The 12,435-nt window shown below is 45.3% G+C and overlaps 1 protein-coding gene across 6 annotated transcripts; it reads left to right on the top strand.

The window, feature by feature from the left end:
- Positions 1-1,674: 1,674 nt before the first annotated feature.
- Positions 1,675-8,268, top strand: LOC117846263 (probable indole-3-acetic acid-amido synthetase GH3.11). Of its 6 annotated transcripts, none has more exons than XM_072291683.1 (6): positions 1,675-2,035; positions 2,100-2,311; positions 2,393-4,577; positions 5,593-5,694; positions 6,368-7,182; positions 7,427-8,268. In XM_072291683.1, the coding sequence occupies exons 3-6, from the start codon at positions 4,288-4,290 to the stop codon at positions 7,999-8,001; spliced, it is 1,782 nt and encodes a 593-aa protein (XP_072147784.1). In that variant the 5' UTR covers positions 1,675-2,035; positions 2,100-2,311; positions 2,393-4,287; the 3' UTR covers positions 8,002-8,268. The 6 variants fall into 6 exon arrangements, with proteins under 6 accessions (XP_072147784.1, XP_034583288.1, XP_034583290.1 ...); XM_034727398.2 differs by having other exon boundaries at positions 1,676-2,311; positions 2,393-2,589; positions 4,367-4,577; XM_034727397.2 differs by having other exon boundaries at positions 1,675-2,311; positions 2,423-4,577.
- The last annotated feature ends 4,167 nt before the right edge of the window (positions 8,269-12,435 follow it).

Here is a 12,435-nt window from a genome sequence, read left to right as displayed (position 1 = left end):
ACACACTCTCATGTAAACCTGAAGAAATTCTTGCCTTCTAAATGGGGTTTGGCTACTTGCATCTTCCACTAGCTTTAGATTGAGTTCTTTTGATGAACATTAGTAAGTTTGCCTATTTAGAAACGGGACTTTAGGAACTAATAAATCCCTAGGATTTAGTAGAAGAGTTTTGAAAACTACACAAATCTTAAGCAATGAGGTGATTAATTTCATCACAGGTCATGCTTGGGCCTGCCCTACCCACACCTAGACGGAGTCCGACCATGCTTCAAGATTTATGCAGTTTTCATAGAAGAGACCACCAGAACAAAACTACATGTTTTAGGTCCAAGAGAAAATTAGGTTTACGATAAAATTCTTCCCATAAAAAAGAGAATTGTTCCAGAAAAAAAGTGTTATAGCTTTACTTCGAACAAAAATTGTTTAAATAGAACAAAAAACTATATACATGGAACAAATTATGCACACTCATGGAATGAAAGAAAGACTAGCCTGTTTCAGAAGAATTATTGAACTTGGAAAAAAATTCAAGTAGAATAAATTTTATATGTGTTGAGTGAACAAACATGGACCAAAAGAACAATTGAGCTGCATTATTTGAGTGTGAGGAAAGATGAATGTGGACAAAAACAGCTCGCATAACTATTTTGATAATGATTAGAGAAGGGGAGGAGGGTGATCGGCACCGACAAGAGGTTTCTTGCCGACCAGTCAGCGCCTGATATTTCTCGTATGCATGTGATATGTGAGCTTTAAGTATGTTTTTGTGTTTTAGCAAAAAAAAATAGAGATTACGATGGAAACTAGTAAGGCGCAATAGTGATGCCAATCTAATGGTTAATGGTTGTGTCTGAAATACTAAAGAGAAATTAGTGGTATTATTTTTGGACTTTTTTCTTGATATTATTAGATGATTTTTTATAAATTTTTAAGGGTGGGGCAAGATGGTTGGATGCAAATTTTTTAATTATTTTTGAGATCTGTTGCACCTAGTAGTTGTAGTTCTTGCGTTTCACAATGTTTGTTCGAACTGCGTATCTCTAGTAATACCTAATTAATTTTTATCAAACTTGTGCTCATTAGATAGATGAATACAAGAGCTATCTAATAAGAATAACCGTATGATCCAATTTCACGGGGAAAAAAATCTACTTTATGCTTACCAGGTATGTAAGGTGGTTTCATTAAAATTAGTAGAGGCAGCATTTCTCTAGATATTGTTCCTGCTCCTCCGGATAGAGCATCGACACCAAAGCAAGGTGCTGACGCCGGACTGTAGGTGCCGAGGCTGGTCCTATGCTCCACTACATAGCACTAGCACTCTAGCAGTGTCTTCTTTGATGTCTCCCACCTTCCTCCTCCAAAGTGAAGCTACTAATGTAGGTCATGGATGGCCGGGCACGCGCGCACACAGCAAGCACAAGAGAATACAAGAGCAGGATAGGCCCTAGCCCCCTACTACTCTTGATGTAAAGCAAGCTTTCCCCAGAAGCACCAATGTGGCAGTGTCCGGCTTGTTGTGCCTAAACACAGTGCTGCCGCTTCCTCTAAGCATGCTCATGCTGCGCTCCCATCATGAAAGTGTCCTCCTCCTCTTCACCCCGTACTTCTTTTGTCCTTTCATCCCCTTTTGGTTGCTGAAAGAAATCGGCTGTTTGGTACACGGTCTGATCTCCAAAATTATTCGATTTATCCACTTTTTTTTACTGTTACTGTGGATTGGTGAAATTCTTGGTTTTTCGAAAGTACTAACGGTTTCCGTTTTGGAATTGGCTCCTTTCAAGTTGGGTTGGATGTGATATGCTTGTACAGAGTAGAGGATAGAATCCCTGCTTACGTTGGAATTGCGATGTGTGAGATATTTCGCAGACAGTCTTTTTAGCGACAGTGACGTGAGTGAAGTATAGAGGAGAACAAATATACGTAGAGATTTGTTCGAGTAACCTTTTAAGCAGCAGATCGCTCTCGTTGCTTTATGCCGTGCCCACCACCTGTTCGGCAAAATGGCTGAACGCTGCAATCATAGATGATATGTGTAATACACTTGATGGATTGTGCATTTCTTGCACATGGCCTTATTTTGATCATGGTGGACGCAGGTTGGCTTCTTGGAAGAGGACACTGACACTCCCTTCTGCCGTCGAGTAACATGGTGAAGAGATCTTGTAATGCATCTGTGGAGTTGTGCGTGCACATGGCCTTATTCTGATATTGGTGGATGCATGCTATCCATTTTGAAGAGGACATTCACTCTAGTTTCTGCCGCTCGAGTAAGAAGGCGAGGAGATCTTGCAAGGATGATGCATGAAAGGTGAGGAGATATGATAAGAACAAGGCTACAAAGGATCGAATAAGTTGTCTTGTTGATTAAACACTGACTACTTTAGCAAAGAATTTGTGCACTGTTTTCCTTTTTCTGTAGGTAGTTGATGGATGCAGAGCAGGGGGCACGCACGCCAGCATTCTACGTTGCACCACCATTGGGAGGCCACCATATGCGGCGAGCATCCGCAAACTGTGAATCCGCACCCTTTATCCTGAATTGACTGGACAATATCACAACGAAAGTACAGCAGCTGCAATTATCACGTACACACCTGTTCCATCGACATCTCCTTTTTAATTGTTCTGCAATTCTGCCACATCTAATTGGAGAATGGAGAATGTGTCCTCAAATCGCTAGGCATGAAGCATTTCTTCAATTCAATTGCAACCACCGCCTTTCAAATGGTGTTTAGTTAAATACTGAGCTTACTAATTGAGCATATATACACATCCTTACTTTATAAGCAGCCTTCACATGTTTATTGTCGAGGTTAATCTTGGATACTTCAAATAGGCATTTGGCATTGATTATGGTCACATGTTTTATCGGTTCAGTGGAGCTTGGGCCCAGCTATGCAATCTAAGGCTTGTGCTCTTTCGATCAGGCTGAAGCACCTGTACCGCATAATGTACGGAACACAATTTGTGTTTAGGTTATGTTGTAGCCCTTCATCTTTTTAATAGTATCATATGAAGCCTTCAGGCGCTGACACAACATTTCAAGAATAACTTTTGAAGTGGATAAATGCGTTCTTATCTTTCGGTGCTGCCCACTTTCTTGGTTGCGTCTGCCTTCTGTATCCTGGCAGATGGCGTACATTCCTTAGGTGTATTATTGGTAGCTTTAGTGGTGGTTAGACAATTATCATTGTCTCTCCATCTGCACCTTTTTCTCACAAGTGTTAATGTAGGTTTTCCTGTGAGATATGATGTTGCCTATATGTTCTGATTGGATGTTTAGCATCATGCCTGTTGAAGTAAGTAGTCTTCTGATATTTTGTAGCTACGGCAAGAACAAAAATGTCCATTCTCATAGGTTCATATTTGATCTCTTGTTGTTAGCAGCTTTGTTCTAAGGTCTACGGGACTGTCTGAGAGAGAAAGCATCAAAGGTTGTTTTAGGTGTTCTCCAAATCTGGAGAGTGTGGTCAGTATTAGTCAGTGTATCCTACCCCTATAACTGTTTTAGCCATCCCCCTTCAGAATTAGAGGTTTTGGCACTGTACAGTTCATCTATACCATTGGAGGTAATTGACCTACATTGATCATTGTTTCTTCAAGGCCACAGATGATATGGCTAGTTTATTGACCAAGAACACGATGAGCAGATTGATAAACAACCTGCTCGCCCTCCCTAGGAGGCTCTGAGTTCTGAGGTTTATCTTCTGCTTAACCCTTGATGATTATCCTGTACGGGTACATATAGAGCCATTGGCTCCCTAACAACTTATCCCAAATATCTAGCCGGTGTAAATCTAATCTAAGCCGGCACCAACAAACTGAAATGAATCCAAACTAATTTGCCTAGCCACAATCTGTCGCCTGGCCCTTCTTCCTACGCTGAAACTGCCGCCCAAAGAAGGTGTCCACAACAACAGAGCTGTATTTTAAAGGCACAGCATGACAACACAGGTAAAATTCTATGTGACTAGATGAAACGAGGTAACAGTTAAAGTAGAGAGTCAAGACAGGGACAATGTAAAGGTATCATTGAATTGCACTACACTTTTCAGAAATTCTGAAAAGTGTAGAAAGACAGTATGTGGATCATCTTACATGGGGTGCTCTACCCAATTGGTCCAGAATCTCCCTGATAAAGTAGAAATATTAAGAAGATATGGGTCTCAGATCATGCACTATCACATTATAAAAGGGGTGCACTAGCTCCAGAAATTGTTACTCTGAGCCATTGTCTTCCTCCTCAAAGTAAGGCCTATCTTTATTTCTTCTTTTGCTTCAAATATGGACGAGCATAAGTTAGGCTGCAAGGGAAATGATGTTCTGCAAGAGCTTGAAATACTGACTATGAATGCCAAAGCAGCCCAGGAGCTTATATTGAGAAAAATCCTTGAGAAGAATCAGGCTACTGAATACCTGAACAAATTCATGAATGGGTCCGCAGACATTTCTGCCTTCAAGAGCCAGGTCCCAGTAGTGACATATGATGTCGTCCGATCCTACATTGCAAGGATTGCAGGGGGTGAAGAATCTTCAATTTTATGTGGAGAAAAAATTGTAGAGCTCCTCCGAAGGTGTGCCTCTCTTCCTCATTCTCTCAGTAGTCAATGTTTTAGCATCCGTATAGTAAAGGTACAAGTATCATCATACATTTATTAGCAGACTCTTTGTACCGATGGACGCTGGTTTGATGGACGCTGGTTTTATTGTATAATGCGACTAATAGGAGGAAAGACAATAATTGATGTTAGACCATTAATTATTAAAATGCTTGCAGAGTAAATCCGATACTAAGTAAGGTTTTCAGATAATGGAATATAAATTCTGATCTGTGAGTAAACAGAAAATGTTTGTCCTGCTTTTCCACCTTTGCTTACAAATTCGTTCAACCCTCTTGTAGTGCTCTTAGTATTTGACAATATAAATACCTATTCAATAAGTTCTAAATAACAGATAAGCAGCCCTTAAAATATTTGGAGCAATATCTATGTGCTAAATTTTTAAAGCTATTCTACCCCGAAGGATCTTCTGAGCATGTTATGTCTTCCTTTATGCATTTGCACTATGTCCTATGCAATCAAGCACCACTTGCTACTATGTGTTGAACAGCTTAGGAGAATTTTCTCCATTATCTCACATCTGAAAAGTTCACTAACCTATGTGAAAGCATTAACTGTTTATATGGTGCTTAAAGTGGTGAAAATAGTTTCTCCTCTGTTTACTTATCATGACTACCTTTTTGACAGTAACTCTCAGGGACTCCACTATTAGTCTTCTCTAAATTGGGGTAGGTTAGTTCATGTAACGCTCTCTGAACTTGCAGGACAGGTTGAATGCCTATCTCCCCTACTATGTTCTCCGCCAACAATTATCTGACACTTTTATGAACCACACATCTTACAGTCTTACAGATCATCTCTGTTTGTCCCCATAAAGAAGAATGGAAGTTTAGTAGAACATTAAAGTTGTAAATGTGCATAGGAAAGCATATTACTTTTTTGTCTTGAAAGAACTGATTGATGCAAGTGTTAGGTTTTACTGTTTTTAAGATCTGTGACTGTGATATTAACCAAATTTTTTTATTTATAGCTCTGGAACTTCTCGGGGTGAGCCAAGATTGATGCCGTCCATCTCAGAGGATCTTTATCGTCGAACGTACCTGTATAGTCTCATCATGCCTATCATGAACAAGTAAGGTTTTGTTTTTCTATAGATTTGTTGTCATTCATCATGGAAGCAAAGTCATAGATTTGTTATAATCATCATGGCACTTGAAAAGTCGAATAAAAGGAGCTAGGTCAGGGTTCTTCTATACTCTAAATCTCATATTGTTTGACCCACCTCCGTGCACTCTCGAAAGGAGCTAGCTTAAATCATGAGGACATTTATCCAAAGTTCCCTCTTGTGGTTGCTATTTAAGAGTTAGATGACAAATGATTCTTATCTCTCTTTCTTTATAGAAGCTATTAATCTTTTCTTTGAAGTGCTCTATGGATAGACTCATAGACAGAGTACAGAGAAAGGCAACTCACCATTTTGGATGTCTCCTGATCAGTGAGTTTTTTTTTTGTATTTTTTATGTTAGTAGTTACATAAGCTGGGTCCAGTTGCAGTACACAATTGAACTAGTTCCCATTAACTTACTAGTTAAAAAGTTTTAGAATAAATTGAAATGTTAGATTTCTGCTCTAGCAAGGTGAAACGTTGTACAAACCCATTAGTTAACTAATGGAATTAGCCGGTTACATTGTGTGTGTGTGTGTGTGTGTTTTGGGGGGTGAGGGGGGGTCCATTCCATTGGTTTCACATTTAGCGCTTGGATTTTACCATGGCTTTAACAAATTTTGACTTGGTCAATCTGCAGGTATATACGAGGCCTTGGTGAGGGGAAGGCCATGTATCTTCTCTTTGTGAAAGCTGAAACATTGACAAACGCTGGCATTCCAATCCGATCAGTCCTCACTAGCTATTATAAGAGCCCTCACTTCTTGCAGCGCAAATACGACCTGTATAACAAGTATACCAGTCCTGATGAGGTTATTCTTTGCCCTGACAACAAGCAAAGCATGTACTGCCAGCTACTCTGTGGCCTGGTAGAACGCCAGCATGTCCTTCGTCTAGGAGCAGTTTTTGCCTCAGCATTCCTTCGGTCTATCAGCTTTCTTGAGCAACATTGGTGTGACCTAGTTAATGACATCCGAATTGGTCAGCTCAGTTCCAACATCACCAATTCCACATGCCAGTTGGCCATGCAGAGTTTTCTTGCACTGCCCAACCCTGAGCTAGCTGATGAAATCGAGGCGATATGCAGCTCTGGGTCATGGAAGGGAATTCTTGGCAGGCTCTGGCCTAATGTTAAGTACATTGAAGCTGTTCTTACGGGCACGATGGCACAATATATCCCCATGCTTGAATTCTACAGTGATGGTAGGATTCCCTTGGTCTGCACCATGTATGCTTCCTCGGAAAGCTACTTTGGCGTCAATCTGAGGCCACTGTGCAGCCCAAAAGACGTTTCTTACACCATCCTTCCAAACATGGCCTACTTTGAATTCATACCATTGGAGGATGGCCTCAAGTTGACAGAGGATTATGAGGTGGTGGAGAATGACAAGCTTGTCAGCATGGTGGATGTCAAGATCGGATGCTACTATGAGCTTGTCGTCACCACATTTTCGGGTAAGAAACGTCTTGCAATTAGCTTGATAGCACAAATTTGTGTGGAGTACGCACTTAGGTTAACTGAAAACAATAATGCTGCTCACTGAAACAGTGATTGTCGGCATGACACATGTAGCCTGCTAGCGGGTTTTATTTTAACAAAAAGTGCATTACTTCCCGTGTATTTTTTTGAAGAGCAACACAAACTTACATACGTCCAAAACTCTTAATTTGGTTTTCCTTTTCTTTTTTTTTTGCCCAGGTCTTTACAGGTACAGGGTAGGTGATGTCCTTCAGGTCACAGGCTTCTACAACCGTGCACCCCAGTTCAAATTCATCTGCCGGAGGAATGTGATCCTCAGCGTTGATACAGACAAGACCAATGAGGAGGATCTCCACAATAGCGTCACCCGTGCCAAGAAAATCCTGGAGAGCCGAAACTACCTCCTCTTGGAGTACACTAGCTGCACCGACACCTCCACTATCCCTGGCCACTATGTGTTGTTCTGGGAGATTAAATCCACCTACGAAGATGCAACACCGTGCGTACCTATTGATGCGCAGTTCCTTGAGAGCTGCTGCATCGCTGTCGAGGAGGCACTAGACTATGTCTACAGGCGCTGCAGAGCCCATGACAAGTCAGTAGGGCCACTGGAGATCCGGCTGGTTGAAGCTGGCGCCTTTGACGCTCTCATGGATCTGTTGGTCAGCCAGGGCAGCTCCATTAACCAGTACAAAACTCCGAGATGCATTGAGTCTGGTCCTGCGCTGAAGCTGCTCAATTCCAGGGTCACTGGTTCGTTCTTTAGCCCCCGGGATCCTGAATGGGCTGTGTAAGCTTTCAGGTTTAGCCATGTACTGTGCTTCCGAGGCTGTTCCAAACTCTGTTGTTCACTGCGTGCTGAAAGGAGGAGCTTCTCTAGCCGTTCACTTCGTTTGTCTGGCTGCGTTGTTCAGAAGCTCCCCTCTTAAATTTAAATAATTTGAGAAGTTTCATCTGAGTTTACCGCAGGCACCTCATCTTGTTTTCTGTTGTATGTGGGTAATGTAATAGTCATGCATTCATATAATGCAGTTCTATGGAGCTGATTTGTCACATGGTCATTCTGGGGCATGGCATGCACAAGTTGCAGTGTCTATTGACATGGTCACGTAACTTATTTGAGATATGTTGCGTTTGCACCAGAGGAGAAGATCCTTATCATCTGAAAGATGCTGCAACAGAATGTGGAGAACAAGTTGCTTTCAATTCTTTGCACGTATATATGTTTCTGCAGATTAACAGCTACTGGTCTCTGCTGTTTAAACTCTGGACATACAGCAGGCCTGTGAGCAAGCCCTCCTGATCGCTGATTCGCTGCTACGAGTAGTCTGCTAAACCAGGCCGAGTTGGCTTCTGCAGCCCATGGGCCATGTTGGGCCTAAAGGTAACTCATTTACAATATTTTCGTCATCCTTCGTGATGTTGCTGTGCACTGCAATGTTCCAGAAAGGAATGAAAATGGCCAAGGGCTGTCCCACGTGTCGGACAGAAAGTGCAAAGACGCCCACTGTGCATGCGCTAATACCTTCTCGCAACTGATTGATACGTGCATAGTAGTAGTACAGTAGGATACAACGCCATGCACCGATGCACGCGTACGTGTAGGCCCGAAGCTGTCTGCAACAAATAAAAGCTTCCTGACCTGGCCACTGGAGACGGCCACGGCCGGTTTGGAAGCTTCGTCTCTCGCCACCTGGCCCGTCCGACGTGGACATCAGAACTGAGCCGTGCAAACAAATTTCATCGCGTCGGTCACCACAACGCCAAGCCTCTTTTCTGCCTCTCTCGACGGCTGTACAGCACTCGAGGAAGTGAGGAGCTTTTTGTGTTTCATGAAGTTGCATCAGAAACGGAGCTCGGCCATGCCGGCGGCTTTCCGAAAGCAACGAGCTTTTTCCTTTCAACCATGGTAATCATGGCCTGTCACGCTGGGGCTTATTGCTCGCATTGCAGTGCTTCCTTCCGAGCTAAGACTCGAGTAGCCAACCAGCCAAAGTTTTTTGGAGGGGCACACACACACATCAGAATATCAGATATCTCAAGTGATGGCACGTACACGTACGTGCCTGCACTCCGAATGGACCCAACAAGATCTCCTTTTTCAGATGGGCCTGTGTGTGCGTGTGCTTTCCCTTCCGTTCCTCACTGCCACTGGTGTGCTAAAAAGCTTGGTAGCTGCTCCAAGAAATCGAGTTCGGCCATCGACGATCGAGCACAGCCTACACAGCTCCATGTCAGCCTTTGCCATCTTTTCCTCAGTGTGAAGTCATCACCAGCACCAGTGCGAGCCTGGCGCTGGCCCTTCTCGAATTTTGTTTCTTGCTTTTCTAGCTACTGCTCGATCTCGAGCTTAGAGCTCTGAGCTCGGATCTTTCAGGGCGTACGGTACCATACCAAGAGATACGGTGCCGCTGCGCACTAGCACTGCCCAATGCCCATGTACCTACGCGTTCCTGGTCACCACCTTTTTCAGGTGAAAACAAAATACTCTGTTCACAGCATAGCATGAAAAACATTGTATATGCACGGTGAACTGCCGTACACTGTATTCATCTCGACAAATTCTACAGGTAACAGTACGTTGGGCTACTGCGTACCGTACTCGTACGTAGGACGGTAGGAGTACGTGCCAGTCCATTATGATGCAGTGTAAATCAGCATTGTCAAAGCCCAGATCTGCAGAGATTCCGTCGTACCCGTCGACGGGACTAATAATAAAGCAAAACAAGCTTTCAGTTTGGCAAAGGAGGCATGTGCAAGTTGGTTAGTCAAACCATGCTGATGGCTAAGTGCTGGGAGGGTATCTTTGTTCGTGGAGCAGCTGCAAACCTGCATACGCAGACACATGCGGCGGCATGGGAGGTGAAATGATTTCAGAGATTAGGTCTCAGCTCGGCTGGAATCTAATCCTAGCATGCATCATGCATGTGGTGGTGAGCATTATATTGGTTCGATCAAAGGACAAGCTAATGCTAATCCTAATCCTATAGTAGTAATCTATGGCTTTGCTTCGGAAAGCAACACTGTAACCAAACGGCGAAAGATCTTTTTTTCCTCCACTTTGAAGCTAACTCAAAGTCTTGTCAACTCTAGTGTTATGTTAATCAGGAGAGGATCTAACTAAATCTTCCTAGGCCAGTCGCAGACATAACAGTAACAGAGACAAGTTGTTATTACGATCATCATGGCATAAAAAAAAATTCAAACTTATACAGTATTGTGGGAGTGAAGAATTGATAACTAGGAGCAGTGCATTTGCATTGAACTGGGGTCATGAGTTGAATCTCCCCACCTGCCTGTCAGCTCATTTTCCGCATCGGCCATTTACGCAGGCATCACGCAGGAGCAGGGCTTTGGACTGGTCGGGATGAATGAATGAATGAGCTGCTAGCGGCAGGCACAGTGCTTAGTGGAGTGATTCGTGCGCTAGGAGGAGTATTTAGTTGCAAAATGGCAAAGGAGAGCGCCATGAATGCCGGAGCTGCTGGCTCTGCTGCTGCGGCTCTGGCATTGGGGCATTGAAGCAGGGAGGGCCGGGGGCCATGCATGAAACCCCCCTGCCAGGTTTGTCCCTCGCGCTCCACTCGATGCCGTCTGAGCCTCGGAGGCAGGCAGGCAGCCTTGATCACGAGTAGATGCATGTAGATCCTCCTCATTCATCATACGAGAGGGAAAACAGAGGCAGAGCATTGCCCCTGCCCGGTGGATGGATCATGGATGGATCCCGATCCATTCATACATTTGCTGTTGCGCGCAGGGCAGGCTGTTGCAGCCAGGCAGGGGATTCAGCGGCCGGCCAGGCCAAGCCTCCCGGCGGCAGCGTGGTTCTCTCCACCGTCCTCCCCGGCGCGCAAAAGGCCAGGCGCTAGAGAACAAAGGTTACAGCCGTGATTCGGCGCCGCATCAGCCGGCGCAAAGCCAAGCGGGAGGAGGAGCCATCAATTCCGCTGCGGGGATGCAGACGACGAGGCCCGTCACGCCCACGTGTACGGACGAGATCCCCGAGTCGCCCGCCCCGCCGGCGCCCCGCTGCATCCACGACTCGGGGAGCCAGCAGCAGAGCACAGCGCGGCGACCTGATGCCCCCCGATGCCGAGCCGACTCCCATTCCCAGGTGGAGGTGGAGAGGAGAGGAGAGACCCGCGGCGGCAGAGTCCGGAGCCCGTGAAGTGAAGAAACTCCGCAGCGGCGCGGGGGGGCTCAGGCAGCAGCTGGGCCGCGGTCAAACCGGCTGGCGTTTTTTTTTATTTTAATACTTTTAAAACTAAAATTTTAAAAACAACCCACGCCAAACTAGATTTCTAAGAACTAGTCTTTTTAAAGTCCTTTTCACCCCACGGAGCTTAACGCAACTAAAAGGGCTAGCTTTTGGAAATCCAACTTTTAATAAAAAGGACTGGCTCTTGGAAATCTAGTTTGGCCTGTGTGTTTAAAATTTTAGTTTTAAAAAGATTAAAATAAAAAAAATTCGGCGCGGCGGCCCAGGCCGCCCCGCGCGGACCTGGGGTGCCCGAGGGCCGAGGCCGCGGCGAGGAGATGCACAGGCACAGCGCCGCGGGCGTCAACCCAACCGACAGAGCCGTCAAAGCGGCTCAGCCTTTGGTGGGGGGATTACAATAGATTAACCCCCGCCGCTGCTGCGCCTAGCTCAGCTAGATTCCGTTTAGGCCAACTCGAGGCTGCGTACGTCGCGTCGCGTTAATCCTCGTGCACCAACACCTGCGCGCCCAAGCATCAGTACCTCAGACTTCACCGGGCAGCAGCGTCCAGCGGTAAAACAAAAAATGACAAGACCACCTGCCAACTACCACTGGCACCATGTACTATACTACTCTACTCGTAGTGCTGTACGGTCATATACTAGCACAGCACACTCGCTGACGCCGTCCTGTATAACTGTAAGCGGAGGAACGGGACGGGACGGGGGAGACAGGAAATCCAACCACGACCAACGAACACACTCTCTATTCCCCTTGTGTGCACGGCCACGGGCTTCAGCTTCGCAAGGAAAAGCCTGTGTGCCCGGCTGAGGATCTTGACATGCCATGTGCGAGCTGCGGAGCGACGAGAGGGGGGGCTCTCGGCAGCGGCAGCAGCAGGACATCATCGGACGACCGCACCGTGCTCGTGTGCCCCTTCCTCCTGTTACTGGTCCGATGCACACTGCACCCCGCGTACGTTGTGTCGTCGTAACGCCTGCCTCGTACCATGTTTGAATGAACCACCTG

The sequence above is a fragment of the Setaria viridis genome, chromosome 2 (assembly GCF_005286985.2).
Source record: "Setaria viridis chromosome 2, Setaria_viridis_v4.0, whole genome shotgun sequence".
NCBI classification, from domain to species: Eukaryota; Viridiplantae; Streptophyta; class Magnoliopsida; order Poales; family Poaceae; genus Setaria; species Setaria viridis.
Note: the sequence above shows the minus strand (reverse complement) of the source record. Positions and strands in the feature narration are given on the sequence as shown.

What these genes read in the sequence shown, in the direction of transcription:
- LOC117846263 (XM_072291683.1), top strand. Translation starts at nt 4,288, where the DNA reads ATGGACGAGCATAAGTTAGGCTGCAAGGGAAATGATGTTCTGCAAGAG. An exon ending in ATTGTAGAGCTCCTCCGAAG is followed by an intron (nt 4,578 to 5,592) that starts GTGTGCCTCTCT and finishes TTTTATTTATAG; the next exon opens with CTCTGGAACTTCTCGGGGTG. An exon ending in TGTCGTCACCACATTTTCGG is followed by an intron (nt 7,183 to 7,426) that starts GTAAGAAACGTC and finishes TTTTTTGCCCAG; the next exon opens with GTCTTTACAGGTACAGGGTA.